Here is a 19,570-nt window from a genome sequence, read left to right on the forward strand (position 1 = left end):
ACCGTGCACCGGAATGGGAACCGCCTTTCTACAAACGTCCATGTTAGCAACACCGTCGTCTTGGTTACCCACTTGACCGTGAAGTTCTTTGGGACGTCTGTTGGGAGGGAGAACAGACAGAAGAAGAACGAACAGAACAAAAACAGAGAGGCTGTGTTTAGTTTGGATAGCTGGGGAAGTCAGAAAGGAGAGAGAGAGAGATTAGAGAAAAAAGAGTAGGTCATTTTTGTTGTTTTCCTTCCTCTGGGTTGGAGTAGTGAGCGGGCGGTGAGCTGTGCTGTGATAGGCTGTGAAGGGGGCAACGCTATTGGTTAGACACACAGCACGGGAGACCCATGGCGCATGGACGGACTCATGGAGCACGGACATGCCCGCTGTCTGGCCAACACATCTTTCCACAAGACACTACCCCATCCCAGTTAAACCCAGGAGTCGTTGACCCTTGTCGTTCTGGCGGCAACCGACTCCTTGGCACTCTGAGCCTCGGTTGGCACTGCTCACGACATGCTGCCCGGCGGGCACAAAGACAGACCCAAACACAGCATGCCCACAGTCATTAGCAGTGCATCAGGGGGATGCCATGCTGCACCCCCATCCCATAATGTGACAGGGGGAGGGAACAGATTAGGAGGGGAGGGGGGACTCAAAACAAACTGAAAACCAAAGAAAATAAAGAACCAAAATCTTGCTCTTGCTAACCTAAATGGACTAAAAACAAACTATTTGAGTGACTTAAACACAGAGGTCCGGCTTCTTTTTCTTGTGCAAACTGTGTGTGTGTGTGAGTGTCAGGCTGCATTAGCTGTGTGAGTGTGCTTGGCTGCAAAGGGCAGCAAGGAGACTGACAAGCTGTCTGACCAACCAGCACTTACCTTGAGACTGACAAGCTGTCTGACCAACCGGCACTTACCTTGAACGCAGCAGCTCCTCCTCTTTTTCAAACTGACTGACTGTATCTTACTGACTGGTTTTACCTTTGGGTTAGTGAAGTGAGTGTTCCCCGCAAACCTTTTTAGGTTCTAGGATTTTTGTAGTGGAGAAGAAGTGAAGGTGGTTGGAGGGGGAGTTGTGTTGTCGCTTGTTGTTATTTTTGTTTGTTTTTCCCCTCGGGTCGGGAGAGAAACAGGCAAGACCTACCTGTCTGAAACGCCACAGTCCGATACTGGATCGGCGGGCTGTAGGGCCCTGGACCTACACTCGTGTGCGCGCGGATTTTCACGTCGTACGCCGAGTTGGGTTTGAGGCTGTTGAGCACGTAGGTGGACTGGCTGGCGGGCAGGCTGAGTTCCCGGGGCGTGCCCCCCACACCCGTCTCCTGGTATGCTAGCGTGTACTCCGTGATGTCTCCATTGCGCTCTGCCAGCACCGGGGGCGACCATGCCAATTCCACCGAGCAGCAGGTCACATTGGAGCTTTCGCTGATTTGGGGGTACCCCTGGGGTGTGTGTTCGGGCACCTGCAGTTCGGCTGTCGCCTCCTCCCCGAAGCCCCCCCGACTCTTGGCCTGTACTTTGAAGAGGTAGGTGGCGCCGCGGTGGACACTAGCCACCGTGTACTGCCTCTCCTGGGGGGTGAACTCCAGAGTAGCCAGGGGGGACACGTCCTTACGGCCAAACTGAAGCCGGTAACCCTGCAGTTCCATGCCAGGGATCATAACATCGGGTGTGTCCCAGCACACCACAGCCGACGTCTCTGAATCCTGAGCCACTGACAGATAGGGTGGCCCGGGCACTGTGGAGAAAGCAAACAAACAAAACTTTTATTCATCTATGTTTTTTTACTAAAAGGTTAAACAAGGTGTGTTTTTGAAGAGAGAGCACGGTTTGTGGTTTGTACATCTAGGTACGTCAATAAGTAATAACAGACTGTGCTGGAACTCTACAATGCTCCCATTGTGGAAAATATGAAGGCTGCTCGGGAGGACCAATGCGTATGTTGTGTATAGGATAAAATACTTTTCTTCACTATAGAGAGGAATGCGCCTTTTATTGGGGTGAAAACTTTTTTTTTAACAGACCTGGACAAATGGGTAGGCAACGACGGAGTCAGTATAAACTGAGACTACTAAAACCAATATTTTCGGTGATTGGGTTATACCGTCAACGGCATAATGTTAGACAAGCAGACTTACTCTTATCTTTCTGTCTTTTTATCTTGACTCAAGTCAATTCAGAAAATACAATTCCAGGTTCAAAGGTCCTGTCAGAACAAATAATTACCTATTTCTCCTATTCATGAATTGATATTAAATTAATTTTGGCATTGACTGAGTAGTGAGTACAAATGGGAATTGACACCAACACTACAGTGTCAATAACCCTACAGTGTCACCAACCCTACAGTGTCACCAACCCTACAGTGTCACCAACCCTACAGTGAGTGTGTGAGTGTATTTCAAGGTGTGTGTGTGTGGATTTCTGCAGATACAAATGTGTGCACTTTTGTACACACACTCTTAGCCACTTCGTAGCACACACCTACCCTATTAGCCCACTACTCCACTACTAAACTACTCCACTACTATAGTATTCCACTACTAAACTACTCCACTACTATACTATTCCACTACTATACTACTCCACTACTATACTACTCTACTACTCCATTTCTATACTACTCCACCATAATACTAACTCACTAGTCCACTACTATACTACTCCACTACTATACTACTCCACTACTCCACTACTATACTACTCCACTACTATACTACCTCACTACTCCAATACTATACTACTATACTACGCCACTATACTACTTCACTACTCCACTACTATACTACTTCAATAACCCACTAATCCACTACTCCACAACTATACTACTCCACTACTATAATACTCCATTACTATACTACTTCAATACTCCACCACTATAAGGCCCCACTAATCCACTACTCTACTACTATACTACTCCATTATTCCAATACCCACCTACTCCACTACTATACTACTCAACTACTCCACTACTCCACTACTATAATACTTCAAAACTATACTACCCCACTACTATACTACTCCAGTACTATACTACCCCACTACTCTACTACTATACTACCCCACTACCCCACTACTCTACTACCCCACTACTCTACTACTATACTACCCCACTACCCCACAACTCTACTACCCCACTACTCTACTACTATACTACCCCACTACCCCACTACTCTACTACCCCACTACTCTACTACCCCACTACCCCACTACCCCACTACTATACTACCTCATTACTATACTACTCCACTACTATACTACCCCACTACCCCACTACTATACTACCCCACTACCCCACTACTATACTACCCCATTACTATACTACCCCACTACTATACTACCCCATTAATATACTACTCCACTACTATACTACCCCACTACTATACTACTCCACTACTCTACTACCCCACTACTATACTACCCCACTACTCTGCTACCCCACTACTCTACTACTATACTACCCCACTACCCCACTACTCTACTACCCCACTACTCTACTACTATACTACCCCACTACCCCACTACTCTACTACCCCACTACTCTACTACCCCACTACCCCACTACTATACTAACCCACTACTCTACTACTATACTACCCCACTACTATACTACTCTACTACCCCACTACTATACTACCCCACTACTCTACTACTATACTACCCCACTACTCTACTACTATACTACCCCACTACTCTACTACCCCACTACCCCACTACTATACTACCCCACTACTCTACTACTATACTACCCCACTACTCTACTACCCCACTACTCCACTACTATACTACCCCACTACTATACTACTCCACTACTCTACTACCCCACTACTATACTACCCCACTACTCTGCTACCCCACTACTCTACTACTATACTACCCCACTACCCCACTACTCTACTACCCCACTACTCTACTACCCCACTACTATACTACCCCACTACTCTACTACTATACTACCCCACTACTATACTACCCCACTACCCCACTACTCTACTACCCCACTACTCTACTACTATACTACCCCACTACCCCACAACTCTACTACCCCACTACTATACTACCCCACTACTATACTACCCCACTACCCCACTACTCTACTACCCCACTACTCTACTACCCCACTACTATACTACCCCACTACCCCACTACTCTACTACCCCACTACTCTACTACCCCACTACCCCACTACTATACTACCCCACTACCCCACTACTCTACTACCCCACTACCCCACTACTATACTACTCCACTACTATACTACCCCACTACTCTACTACCCCACTACTCTACTACCCCACTACTCTACTACCCCACTACCCCACTACTCTACTACCCCACTACTATACTACCCCACTACCCCACTACTATACTACCCCACTACTCTACTACCCCACTACTCTACTACCCCACTACTATACTACCCCACTACTCTACTACCCCACTACTCTACTACCCCACTACTCTACTACCCCACTACTATACTACCCCACTACTATACTACCCCACTACCCCACTACTCTACTACCCCACTACTCTACTACCCCACTACTATACTACCCCACTACCCCACTACTCTACTACCCCACTACTCTACTACCCCACTACTATACTACCCCACTACCCCACTACTCTACTACCCCACTACTATACTACCCCACTACTATACTACCCCACTACCCCACTACTATACTACCCCACTACTCTACTACCCCACTACTCTACTACCCCACTACTCTACTACCCCACTACTCTACTACCCCACTACTATACTACCCCACTACCCCACTACTCTACTACCCCACTACTCTACTACCCCACTACTCTACTACCCCACTACTATACTACCCCACTACCCCACTACTATACTACCCCACTACTCTACTACCCCACTACTATACTACCCCACTACTATACTACCCCACTACTATACTACCCTACTACTCCACTACCCTACTACTATACTATACTACTCCACTACTCCACTACTATACTACTCCACTACCCCACTACCCCACTACTATACTACCCCACTACTATACTACCCCACTACTATACTACCCCACTACTATACTACCCCACTACTCTACTACCCCACTACTCTACTACCCCACTACTATACTACTATACTACCCCACTACTATACTACCCCACTACTCTACTACCCCACGACTCTACTACCCCACTACTCTACTACCCCACTACTATACTACCCCACTACTATACTACCCCACTACTATACTACCCCACTACTATACTACCCTACTACTATACTACCCCACTACCCCACTACTATACTACCCCACTACTATACTACCCCACTACTATACTACTCCACTACTATACTACTCCACTACTATACTACCCTACTACTCCACTACCCTACTACTATACTATACTACTCCACTACTCCACTACTATACTACTCCACTATCCCACTACCCCACTACTATACTACCCCACTACTCTACTACCCCACTACTATACTACCCCACTACTCTACTACCCCACTACTATACTACCCCACTACTATACTACCCCACTACTATACTATACTACTCCACTACTCCACTACTATACTACTCCACTACCCCACTACCCCACTACCCCACTACTCCACTCCCCCTTATAGCCATCCCCTTTGCCTTCTTGTTCCTCCACTCCTATTCTTTATGTCTCTTTTTAACAGGCCTGTTGTGGGCAGGGGGAAATGAGTTGGAGCAGTAATGGAAAAGCAGCAGCCTCCAAATAGCAGTGAGATGAATGTGTCCATTACTCCACGCTAACAAACTATAGCTCAGCCCCGCAACTAGCCTGTCTTGTTTAAACTTGACTCTCCCTCCCCTCCCATCTACTGCTTAGAAAGCCCCAATGAGGAGAGCCGAGATAACAGGCCTGAGGTGTGTGTTTACATGGTAGGCCAGGGACTACTGTAAATGGAGAGGTAGGGGTAGGTGGGGTTAACTGAGCAAGCTGATTGGTGCTAAGGCAAAACTGGAGGATGGAGAGAGGAAGAGGAGAAGGAGGGAGGAAGAGGATGTGATAATAACAGTTCCTCATGATGAAGGTGACAGGGAACCAGGAGCAATCTGCCGCAAAGAGGGGACAACGAGGGAGGAGTGGGGGGTTGCGGACACCTTGATTCTCTCTCTCTCTCTCTCTCTCTCTCTCTCTCTCTCTCTCTCTCTCTCTCTCTCTCTCTCTCTCTCTCTCTCTCTCTCTCTCTCTCTCTCTCTCTCTCTCTCCTCTCTGAACGTATGTATGTCAGTGGAGGCTGGTGGGAGGAGCTATAGGAGGACGGGCTCATTGTAATGGCTGGAATGGCATGAATGGAACGGAGTCAGACATGTAGTTTCCATATGTTTGATGTGTTTGATACCGTTTCATTGATTCCATTCCAGTCATTACAATGAGCCCGTCCTCTTATAGCTCCTCCCACCAGCCTCCGCTGATGTACGAGTTTGTATAATAGTGTGTGTGTGTGTATAATAGTGTGTGTGTGTGTGCCAAGCGAGATGTTTAAAAAAAAATACCTTCAACCATGTTAGCGATTAACCTGCGGTTACAACTTCCAGGAAGATATATCAGCGGTCGTGGGTCCACCTTACTCTACTGCACTGTACAGGCCTGCGGGTCGCTGTCTAAGGCACTTCATAAGTGATTTTCGCACGCAATTGATATTGGCGGCAAACGGGGCACGAGCGGACCAGCGATGGAGGGCAAACATAATTGAAAATGCCTCCCCACATATACCTAATTTAGCTGTGGTGATGAAAAATCACCTCGGCCATGCTGAGAGATGCACAGCTATTTTGACAGCAAAGGTCTTTCATAACCCATTGCCCTCCCATATTCATGTTCATCTATCACACGTGCAATGATGTCTGAGGAAAAAAAAAACAGGGTTCATTGTTTGCAGTAACTTCTTTGTTGTTGTAATATCCCAAATGGACGTGGCAGTTTCACCATTAAGGATTCCAGCTTTAACTTAACGTCTATTTTAAGGACTATTTCTGGTACGACAACGAACTCTTTGATCTGGGGAAACGATCGGCTCAAACATGAACGACTTCAGTAGGTTTATTGGCTACCTAACTAACGTTATTTCATCCTCTGTTATAAACTCATTCTCAGACTCGGAGCTACTCTTGGTAAATTCAGCCATTTTTGGTAGTTCCAAAATCTTCTCTCCTGCCAGTGACGCAACAATGCCAATATGGCAATTTACAGTTACAGTTAGCAGGCGTTCTAAATCCTAGTGTTTCCCCTTTAAGGACTATTTCTATTTCTTATAAAAACACAGAAGAAATAAGGACAGTTGAAGTCATAAATATGCTTCAAGCTTATTGGCCCCGCCACCCACCAGTGCTATGTAACCAAATAGGAGAAGGGATAGCCAGGGGGTCTGTGGGGTCTAGTGGCGTCCAGATGGTTTCTTCCCAGAGTATTCCGGTGTATTCCCAGAGTATTCTCGGCTTCGCTATACAGCGCCAACATGCAATCTGCTCACCTCCCGGGAGAATTGGGAGGGGTGGGAGGATGCAGAGGAGGAGGAGGAAAGATGGAGGGATGAGGACTAATGAGAATTTCTGACTATTAGAGCGGGAGAAGAAGTGGCCTTTGGTGGCCTGGAATGTTAATGGAGTTAATGGACTGTCCTTCTGTGTTAGGAATAGTTAGTTGTTCTGAATAGCTAGGGACTGGAATATTCTAAAGCCCGAAGGCGATTTGAATATGCAACGGTGACGTCAAACAACACCAAGTTCTAGGAATCGAATTGTTATTACTAAGTAAAATAATGAACACATTGAAACACAATGGAAGCTAAATAATGCACAAAGACTGTGAAGACTGCGTCAAACCTAGACTCTAACACCTACATCAAAAGTAGCTGGCTGTTACATGGAAAGTAATTAATCGTGACATCGACCGACCACTTTGAGTTGGATGAAATTAATCTATCCTCGATTTTCACAATGTTTTAGGTTGAGGCATTATCTATTGAACAAAGACTTAAGAGTTTGACATAGCCATACTTCCAACAACTTGGCATTTCTTTATTTTTCTCTCTTAAAAGTCTGGTTGCCCTTCTGAAAGATACAAAAACAGTCTCTGTGTGTGTGTGTGTGTTTGTGTGTGTGTGTGTGTGTAAACTCTTGAAAGGGCCCTTCTTCCCATCTGTGCCTTTGCCTTATCAATAGCACAAGGCAGGGGCTTAACTTGTCTGACAGCACAATGTCTCCCTGAAACGGGCCTGGGCGAACCATGGCAACCGTCTCGGCCACGATTTGACTGAGCCCCATGGCAGAACTGGAAGCTGGTAGCTCCACTGTCACATGAAAGGGGAGTTGGAAGTATTTTTTACCTCCGAAGGTTTCTCTTCGTCTCTTTCTGTCTGCCTCACGCTTATTTATTAATTTATTTTGGTCCCTTTTCCGCATTTCAGTAATGAAAAATGAAAGGGGGATTGGCTTTAAGGGAGGGATGGATGGAGTGAGAGAGACTGGCGTATCAGTCAGCGCCGGCCGACAAGGGAGAGAGAAGTGACAGTACCAGGGACCTTTGCTGCCCGTCATGCTGCCTGACACCGGTGATAGGCACACCTGTCAAGATCAGGTCCTGTCAAAAGAGGTGTGTGTGTGTGTGTGTGTGTGAGAGAGAGATAGTTTGTGTGTCTTCTTTCCAGTGAGTTTTTATTGGATGTCTGAAGCGGACTGGCGTGGATACATATCTTAGCCCTGACGGACCCGTATTTGCTCAAAGAGTGCTTTCACGGCTCTCCAGTCTTGCAGGAATAGGCCATGTTCACGGTAGCTAAGCCTTCACTTTCTAATGAGGCTCAAGTGCCCTGGTTAACGTTGGCTTGGAGACTGGTGTTTAAGAGAAAGGAAAAGAGGGAGAGAGACTCTGAAGTCTGAGTGTAGCGAAAGAAAGAAAGAAAGAAAGAAAGAAAGAAAGAAAGAAAGAAAGAAAGAAAGAAAGAAAGAAAGAAAGAAAGAAAGAAAGAAAGAAAGAAAGAAAGAAAGAAAGAAAGAAAGAAAGAAAGAAAGAAAGAAAGAAAGAAAGAAAGAACGAAAGAACGAAAGAAAGAACGAAAGAAAGAACGAAAGAAAGAACGAAAGAAAGAACGAAAGAAAGAACGAAATAGAGATTCTGATGTCTGAATAAGGCCTCCAGCAGTAATCCACAAGCCCCGGGCCTGGAGGGCAACGGAAGAACCAAATCTGCCAAAAACTATGTTTACTAATATCTCATGTCATCCGCCATTCCGTCTGTGGATAGTTTGCTGAACATTTATATATTATCTTCAGGGCCCTATCCAATTCCAAACATCCAAACTTCCTCTCAAGCGGCAACACAACAACAAACAGGTTGAATCAAAATAGGATGGTCTCTGTCTTTCAAAAGGAGTTTTTATTTCATTTTTATAAACCCACAACCGTTTCATCAATAAATATTGGAATGGTAGTTTTCTTTCCAATATAGGGAAGGTAACAATTTACTTAAAGCCTGCAGTTGTAATGTATTATGATACGGTACTAACACATTGTAATACTTGTCAAAAGGCATTGTAATAAACTGTAATAAAATGAAAGACTGACCTGCTCCTTTGGTTACCACCAGTTTGGATTTGCTGCGTGCCCCGTCTCCCTTTGTGGTGTACGCAGCTACTGTGATGGAGTAGGTGGTGTCCGACTGGAGCCCTCCGATGACCATTTCCTGTAGTAAACAGGAAGTAGACAAACAATATATCAGAACATCAGTTAAAACCTGTGACCATCATCACCTCCGCAGCCAACTACCTTCTCTTACCATTTATCGTGTCCTGCTGCTTTTAACCTCTAACGTGGATGGAATGCTTCGCTATCCTCCATTTTGTTTTCAGGCTGAATTCTAGTGGCCAAACAACCTTTATCAAACATCCTACCGCTCCCTAAAACTACATCTCTCCACGATACGTATAAAAAGGAGGGGGGAAATGGATACTGTGCCTTGCAAAAGTATTCATCCCCCTTGGCGTTTTTCCTATTTTGTTGCATTACAACCTGTAATTTAAATGGATTTTTATTTGGATTCCATGTAATGGACATACACAAAATAGTCCAAATTGGTGAAGTGAAATGAAAATGTAGAAGAATTCTAAAAAATAAATAACGGAAAAGTGGTGCGTGCATATGTATTCACCCCCTTTGCTATGGAGCCCCTAAATAAGATCTGGTGCAACCAATTACCTTCAGAAGTCACATAATTAGTTAAATAAAGTCCACCTGTGTGCAATCTAAGTGTCACATGATCTGTCACATGATCTCAGCATATATACACCTGTTCTGAAAGGCCCCAGAGTCTGCCACACCACTAAGCAAGGGGCACCACCAAGCAAGCGGCACCATGAGGACCAAGGAGCTCTCCAAACAGGTCAAGGACAAAGTTGTGGAGAAGTACAGATCAGGTTTGGGTTATAAAAAAATATCGGAAACTTTGAACATCCCACGGAGCACCATTAAATCCATTATTAAAAAATGGAAAGAATATGGCACCACAATAAACCTGCCAAGAGAGGGCCGCCCACCAAAACTCACGGACCAGGCAAGGAGGGCATTAATCAGAGAGGCAACAAAGAGACCAAAGATAACCCTGAAGGAGCTGCAAAGCTCCACAGTGTTAGGCCTACTGCTGCTAGGTAGCTCTCTCTCTGCTCTCTCCCTCCCCTCTGTCTGTCCTTGATTGCAGGAGTGAAGTCTGGTGTGCGGGAGTCAGGGTTCCAGCTGCAGCTCATTCACCATAATCACCTCAGCCTTTAAGACCCGGTCAAACTTTCCACTCATCGTCAGATCATAGTCAAGACAACCATGTTAGTCTCGCTGCCGACTCAACCTGTCTGTTTTCGCTCTTGTGTTTTTTGGACTGTTTATTTACTTTTTCTCCTGTGCCACAGATATTTGGAACCTGACTCCTGCCTCCGCTTCACTCCTGCCACCACCATCCTGCTCTCCACTATCGGGCCTCTCCTTTGGACTCACCACGGACACTAGGACATTACGGTACCACACCTGCCCTGACCTGGATCTGTACCCTCCCTGTAACCTGGACTTGCTCTTCCCCATTTATTGGAAACCTGGACTATTTAACATTATAATAAACCTGTTAAAACTTCTCTGGCTTGGTGTACTTGTCTGCATTTGGGTTCTATCCAGTTAAATCATAACACACAGCGGAGATTGGAGTATATGTCCATAGGACCACTTTAAGCCATATACTCCACAGAGCTGGGCTTTATGGAAGAGTGGCCAGAAAAAGCCATTGCTTAAAGAAAAAAATAAGCAGACGTTTGGTGTTCGCAAAAAGGCATGTGGGAGACTCCCCAAACATATGGAAGAAGGTACTCTGGTCAGATTAGACTAAATTTGAGCTTTTTGGCCATCAAGGAAAACGCTATGTCTGGCGCAAACCCAACACCTCTCATCACCCCAAGAACACCATCCCCACAGTGAAGCATGGTGGTGGTAGCATCATGCTGTGGGGATGTTTTTCATCGGCAGGGACTGGGAAACTGGTCAGAATTGAAGGAATGATGGATGGCGCTAAATACTGGGAAAATCTTGAGGGAAACCTGTTTCAGTCTTCCAGAGATTTGAGACTGGGACGGAGGTTCACCTTCCAGCAGGACAATGACCCTAAGCATACTACTAAAGCAACACTTGAGTGGTTTAAGGGGAAACATTTAAATGTCTTGGAATGGCCTAGTCAAAGCCCAGACATCAATCCAATTGAGAATCTGTGGTATGACTTAAAGATTGCTGTACACCAGAGGAACCCATCCAACTTGAAGGAGCCTGAGCAGTTTTGCCTTGAAGGATGGGCAAAAATCCCAGTGGCTAGATGTGCCAAGCTTATAGAGACATACCCCAAGAGACTTGCAGCTGTAATTGCTGCAAAAGGTGGCTCTGCAAAGTATTGACTTTGGGGGGGGTGAATAGTTACAGTGGGGAGAACAAGTATTTGATACACTGCCGATTTTGCAGGTTTTCCTACTTACAAATCATGTAGAGGTCTGTAATTTTTATCATAGGTACACTTCAACTGTGAAAGACGGAATCTAAAACAAAAATCCAGAAAATCACATTTTTAAGTAATTAATTTGCATTTTATTGCATGACATAAGTATTTGATCACCTACCAACCAGTAAGAATTCCGGCTCTCACAGACCTGTTCGTTTTTCTTTAAGAAGCCCTCCTGTTCTCCACTCATTACCTGTATTAACTGCACCTGTTTGAACTCGTTACCTGTATAAAAGACACCTGTCCACACACTCAATCAAACAGACTCCAACCTCTCCACAATGGCCAAGACCAGAGAGCTGTGTAAGGACATCAGGGTTAAAATTGTAGACCTGCACAGGCTGGGATGGGCTACAGTACAATAGGCAAGCAGCTTGGTGAGAAGGCAACAACTGTTGGCGCAATTATTAGAAAATGGAAGAAGTTCAAGATGACGGTCAATCACCCTCGGTCTGGGGCTCCATGCAAGATCTCACCTCGTGGGGCATCAATGATCATGAGGAAGGTGAGGGATCAGCCCAGAACTACACGGCAGGACCTGGTCAATGACCTGAAGAGAGCTGGGACCACAGTCTCAAAGAAAACCATTAGTAACACACTACGCCGTCATGGATTAAAATCCTGCAGCGCACGCAAGGTCCCCCTGCTCAAGCCAGCGCATGTCCAGGCCCGTCTGAAGTTTGCCAATGACCATATGGATGATCCAGAGGAGGAATGGGAGAAGGTCATGTGGTCTGATGAGACAAAAATTGAGCTTTTTGGTCTAAACTCCACTCGCCGTGTTTGGAGGAAGAAGAAGGATGAGTACAACCCCAAGAACACCATCCCAACCGTGAAACATGGAGGTGGAAAAATCATTCTTTGGGGATGCTTTTCTGCAAAGGGGACAGGACGACTGCACCGTATTGAGGGGAGGATGGAAGGGGCCATGTATCGCGAGATCTTGGCCAACAACCTCCATCTCTCAGTAAGAGCATTGAAGATGGGTCGTGGCTGGGTCTTCCAGCATGACAACGACCCGAAACACACAGCCAGGGCAACTAAGGAGTGGCTCCGTAAGAAGCATCTCAAGGTCCTGGAGTGGCCTAGCCAATAGAAAAATCTTTGGAGGGAGCTGAAAGTCTGTATTGCCCAGCGACAGCCCCGAAACCTGAAGGATCTGGAGAAGGTCTGTATGGAGGAGTGGGCCAAAATCCCTGCTGCAGTGTGTGCAAACCTGGTCAAGACCTACAGGAAACGTATGATCTCTGTAATTGCAAACAAAGGTTTCTGTACCAAATATTAAGTTCTGCTTTTCTGATGTATCAAATACTTATGTCATGCAATAAAATGCAAATTAATTACTTAAAAATCATACAATGTGATTTTCTGGATTTTTAGATTCAGTCTCTCACAGTTTAAGTGTACCTATGATAGAAATTACAGACCTCTACATGCTTTGTAAGTAGGAAAACCTGCAAAATCGGCAGTGTATCAAATACTTGTTCTCCCCACTGTATACACCCTCAAGTTTTCTGTTTTTTTTTGTCTTATTTCTTGTTTGTTTCACCCCCAAAAATATTTTGCATCTTCAAAGTGATAGACATGTTGTGTCAATCAAAAGATACAAACCCCCCAAAAATCCATTTTAATTCCAGGTTGTAAGGCAACAAAATAGGAAAAATGCCAAGGGGGGTGAATACTTTTGCAAGCCACTGTATACATTGTCTGAGGCATTAGTCAAGCTACACTCACAAAACAACTCAAATGAATAATCAATGTTTGCATGCATCCTGGCTGGCTGACTGGTCAGTGCAGTTTTCGGTCAGCCGTCATTTTCTCTGGTTCTCTTGAGAGAGGACACTTTGATCAATGCTGATGAATCCTGGCTAGCTAAATGAATGCAGGAGGTTTTTAGACTGGTCGGCTGGGAGATGGAGAGGTCAGCAAAGGTAAAGAGAGGACATACAGTATCTGCTGTTTTCACACCAAAGATGGCGGCATCCATATCATATACCATGCAAGTGCACTAACAATGTGAATGAAATATTGATTATCGAAGGAAAAAAGGGGTCTGCAATCATTGAGATTTCACACTCAATCTAGGCGGGGCAGCAAAGTAAAAAAATAAAACATCACAACACAACACACACCATCATGAAACAACACACCATCACAACACAACACGATCACAACACAACACGACACACACCATCACAACACACACCATCATGAAACACCACACCATCACAACACAACACGATCACAACACAACACGACACACACCATCACAATACGACCCATCACACACCATCACAACATGACCCGACACACACCATCACAACACAACACCATCACAACACAACACTATCACAACACGACATACACCATCACAACACGACCTGACACACACCATCACAACACAACACTATCACAACACGACACACACCATGACGACACAGCACCATCACAACACGACACCATCACAACACGACACAACACAACACAAAGTAGCACATAGTAGCATGATTAAGCAGTTCAGGCACAGGGAGAAGCAGCAGCCAGATATTGCATCAGCCACCGTCTCATCATCCGCACAGCTAATTAGCCTTTACTCTATCTAGGACAGGGGTGTCAAACTCATATTGCCCTGTGGGCCACATTCGGTCTTCACTGAGGTCTGGAGGGACGCATTCGGTCTTCACTGAGATCCGGAGGGACGCATTCGGTCTTCACTGAGATCCGGAGGGACGCATTCGGTCTTCACTGAGATCCGGAGGGACGCATTCGGTCTTCACTGAGGTCTGGAGGGACGCATTCGGTCTTCACTGAGATCCGGAGGGACGCATTCGGTCTTCACTGAGATCCGGAGGGACGCATTCGGTCTTCACTGAGATCCGGAGGGCCGCACTTAAAATGTATTATATTTCCTTGCCGTCAAAATTAGCAAAAAATTGTCCTTTGTACATGGCCTTTGGAATTTTTGATGCTCCCTGACTGTCTGACTTTCATTTTGATGACCGTTAGCAAGCTGGGCAGAGTGAAGAGACTATAAATGTGACAATTCAAGCTCAAACGGGACAGGAGACATGCTTGTTCAAAGTTTGGAATTTTAATTGATTACTATACCTTCCCCTTGGGCCAATCAGTTAAATTTTCGATCTCTATGGCAAGACGCATCATTCACCCAATTTTTGTAAAAATCGGGCCAGTGGTGTCTGTGACTAACTACCGTACGAACAGACGGAGACAGATCCATAGTCACCCTTCCGATTTCATCATGGGGGATAATAATTTGTTTTTACTCAGACCCCTCGCGGGCCGGATTGAATGAGCATGTTTGACACCCCTGCTCTAGGACATCAGTACTGGAGATGGATAGAGCTGGCCAGGCTACTCTAACTTGAGAGCCTGTTCATAATATACAGTGCTAGGGCGTTACTGATAAAGCACCATAATATACAGTGCTAGGGCGTTACTGATAAAGCACCATAATATACAGTGCTAGGGCATTACTGATAAAGCACCATAATATCAAAGCTCTATTGAATAGGTTGATTTCAACCCAGTCTTTCTTATACATGTGAACATAGCTAGGGTGATGCAATACCCAGTGCTTTTTAACCCCCCCCTCAACTACACCGTAGCACTCTGGCAACTCCATATACATACTCACATATTCGGCTGTATCGTCCGTTTCCCACTAACCCCCCCCCCCCCATATAGAGGAGAGTGCAGGAGAGAGAAAGAGAGATGTTTTAAAAGAGAGAAAGAAAGAGAGAGAGAGAGAGAGAGAGAGAGAGAGAGAGAGAGAGAGAGAGAAATAGGCTTGTTTATGAGGGCTGCAGATAGAGGAGTGTGAGGGGGGGTGCGTGTTGAGAGGAGGTGGAGAAGAGGCTGAGAGGACAAAAGTAGGGCATTGTGTACAGGCCAGGCCAGAGAGGGAAAGAGGAAAGCTAGTCTGTGTTAGGGAGTGTAGCTGAGGCTAGGGGAAGAGGTGTGAACTGAAGTATATGGGGGCTGTCTGTTTATATATTTTTAGGAGGATACTGTATCTATTTTAATAACAGTGCATTACCTGGACTACTAAAAAATCTAATCATTGGCTGAAGCGTTCATATTTGTCAGCAGCCTGTCATAATGCAGTACAAGCCTTTATTTATACAGCATATTCTCATTGAGATGCAATCTTTTTTACAAGAGAGACAGACCTGTGAAAGAAGAGACCAAACAGAAACACAGCACACCATGAATGTTCCTTTGAAACTTTGTGGAATAGATACGTCAATAGACTTCTGTTCTGGGGATACATATTTACTGTGTTTGTACTTTCATTGTTTGTTTGTCCTAGTGGAGGACAGTATAATGACACAGCCCACTGAAACAACTTTCTCTGTATTTTCTCCACTGTTTTGCTGACAGAGGCTTTGTGAAAACTGACCATTGTGCCGGCTTCCATTATAACTCTAGCTTTCAGGGAGGACCATTTTCTCTGAAATGCTTTCATTCCAATTTTGAATACTAAAGTTGCTGTGCTCGATACGAGCTGTGCAATCACACTTTTCAAGAACCACTGATGTTCTCTTTAAGGGGGGTCTATACAGCCCTGATGTAAGGAGTGATGTTCTCTTTAAGGGGGGTCTATACAGCCCTGATGTCAGGAGTGATGTTCTCTTTAAGGGGGGTCTATACAGCCCTGATGTCAGGAGTGATGTTCTCTTTAAGGGGGGTCTATACAGCCCTGATGTAAGGAGTGATGTTCTCTTTAAGGGGGGTCTATACAGCCCTGATGTCAGGAGTGATGTTCTCTTTAAGGGGGGTCTATACAGCCCTGATGTCAGGAGTGATGTTCTCTTTAAGGGGGTCTATACAGCCCTGATGTCAGGAGTGATGTTCTCTTTAAGGGGGGTCTATACAGCCCTGATGTCAGGAGTGATGTTCTCTTTAAGGGGGGTCTATACAGCCCTGATGTCAGGAGTGATGTTCTCTTTAAGGGGGGTCTATACAGCCCTGATGTCAGGAGTGATGTTCTCTTTAAGGGGGTCTATACAGCCCTGATGTCAGGAGTGATGTTCTCTTTAAGGGAGTCTATACAGCCCTGATGTCAGGAGTGATGTTCTCTTTAAGGGGGTCTATACAGCCCTGATGTCAGGAGTGATGTTCTCTTTAAGGGGGGTCTGTACAGCCCTGATGTCAGGAGTGATGTTCTCTTTAAGGGAGGTCTATACAGCCCTGATGTCAGGAGTGATGTTCTCTTTAAGGGGGGTCTATACAGCCCTGATGTCAGGAGTGATGTTCTCTTTAAGGGGGGTCTATACAGCCCTGATGTCAGGAGTGATGTTCTCTTTAAGGGGGTCTATACAGCCCTGATGTCAGGAGTGATGTTCTCTTTAAGGGGGTCTATACAGCCCTGATGTCAGGAGTGATGTTCTCTTTAAGGGGGTCTATACAGCCCTGATGTCAGGAGTGATGTTCTCTTTAGGGGGTCTATACAGCCCTGATGTCAGGAGTGATGTTCTCTTTAAGGGGGTCTATACAGCCCTGATGTCAGGAGTGATGTTTCTCTTTAAGGGGGTCTATACAGCCCTGATGTCAGGAGTGATGTTCTCTTTAAGGGGGGTCTATACAGCCCTGATGTCAGGAGTGATGTTCTCTTTAAGGGGGTCTATACAGCCCTGATGTCAGGAGTGATGTTCTCTTTAAGGGGGGTCTATACAGCCCTGATGTCAGGAGTGATGTTCTCTTTAAGGGGGTCTATACAGCCCTGATGTCAGGAGTGATGTTCTCTTTAAGGGGGTCTGTACAGCCCTGATGTCAGGAGTGATGTTCTCTTTAAGGGGGTCTATACAGCCCTGATGTCAGGAGTGATGTTCTCTTTAAGGGGGGTCTATACAGCCCTGATGTCAGGAGTGATGTTCTCTTTAAGGGGGTCTATACAGCCCTGATGTCAGGAGTGATGTTCTCTTTAAGGGGGTCTATACAGCCCTGATGTCAGGAGTGATGTTCTCTTTAAGGGGGTCTATACAGCCCTGATGTCAGGAGTGATGTTCTCTTTAAGGGGGGTCTATACAGCCCTGATGTCAGGAGTGATGTTCTCTTTAAGGGGGGTCTATACAGCCCTGATGTAAGGAGTGATGTTCTCTTTAACCCTCTAGAGTCTAAGCCCTGTCTAAGACGGAGGAGGAGGGGGGAATTGTTTTAAGATGGTCACACCAAGGATCATTTAGCTAATATGATTTTGAATTTTAAGACCCATTATGGTATAACAAATATGTATATTTTTTGTTGTTGTTGATGAAACATTGAATTTGGCATTACTGCTATTAGCCAACAGAAATATAGAATAACAGATTCACTACATGGAACAACACATGGTAAAAGGATATATACAGTACCAGTCAAAAGTTTGGACACACCTACTCATTCAAGGGCTGTTCTTTATTTTTTACTATTTTCTACACTGCAGAATAATAGTGAAGACATCAAAACTATGAAATAACACATATGGAATCATGAAGTAAAAAAAAAGTGTTAAACAAATCAAAATATATTTTATATTTGAGATTCTTCAAAGTAGCCACCCTTTGCCTTGATGACAGCTTTGCACACTCTTGGCATTCTCTCAACCAGCTTCCCCTGGAATGCTTTTCCAACAGTTCCCACATATGCTGAGCACTTGTTTCCTGCTTTTCCTTCACTCTGCGGTCCAACTCATCCCAAACCATCTCAATTAGGTTGAGGTCAGGTGATTGTGGAGGCCAGGTCATCTGATGCAGCACTCAATCACTCTCCTTCTTGGTCAAATAGCCCTTACACAGCCTGGAGGTGTGTTTGGTCATTGTCCTGTTGAAAAACAAATGATAGTCCCACTAAACGCAAATCAGATGGGATGGTGTATCGCTGCAGAATGCTGTGGTAGCCATGCTGTGTGACACTCTGGCTCCACGGACCTTGATATTTGAGCCAGGGTTGTTTAGTTTCATTGTTTGGGTGTATTTCTATGTTGGGGATTTCTGGTTGTGCATTTTCTATGTTTGGTTAATTGTTCTTGATTAGTCGTATGACTCCCAATCGGAGGTAACGAGTGTCAGCTGTCGGCTCAGTTATCTCTGATTGGGAGCCATATTTATACTGTGTGAGTTCACTTTGTGTTGTGGGTTATGGTTTCTTTGTTGCTGTTAGTAGTATTCAGTATAGAACTTCACGGATCGTCATTTGTTGTTTTCTTCGTGGTTGCTTTAAGTTAATAAAGTCATCATGTTCACTCGCAACGCTGCGCATTGGTCTCCTCCTTCAGACGATCGTGACAGAATAACCCACCAAAAAAGGACCAAGCAGGCGCGTCCAGGAGCAAGGGGTCTGGACACAGGAGTTAGTGGATGCCTCCTAAGGACTTTTGGACATGGGAGGAGATTCGGGGCTGGAAAGGGTCCTTGGGCACAACCGGAGGAACATCATCGCCCTCGTGAAGAGCTGGAGGCAGCTGCAGCCGAGAGGAGGTGGTCTGAGGAGGAATATCACCGCCCTCGTGAAGAGCTGGA

At 45.4% G+C, this 19,570-nt stretch overlaps 1 protein-coding gene across 6 annotated transcripts in view; it reads right to left on the reverse strand.

Moving 5' to 3' along the window:
- Window positions 1-19,570, reverse strand: part of LOC121576528 (receptor-type tyrosine-protein phosphatase S) — a 391,473-nt gene that overhangs the window by 73,295 nt on the left and 298,608 nt on the right. For 4 of the 6 annotated variants that reach the window (XM_041889745.2, XM_041889742.2, XM_041889744.2 and 1 more), the window contains one exon: window positions 3-97. In XM_041889745.2, the coding sequence (XP_041745679.2) occupies window positions 3-97 (95 nt within the window). Of the gene's footprint in view, window positions 1-2; window positions 98-1,137; window positions 1,732-9,592; window positions 9,711-15,705; window positions 15,733-19,570 lie in introns of all 6 variants that reach the window. The other 2 variants (XM_041889743.2, XM_041889739.2) reach the window with 2 other exon arrangements.

This window comes from Coregonus clupeaformis, chromosome 11, assembly GCF_020615455.1.
Source record: "Coregonus clupeaformis isolate EN_2021a chromosome 11, ASM2061545v1, whole genome shotgun sequence".
Taxonomy (NCBI): domain Eukaryota; kingdom Metazoa; phylum Chordata; class Actinopteri; order Salmoniformes; family Salmonidae; genus Coregonus; species Coregonus clupeaformis.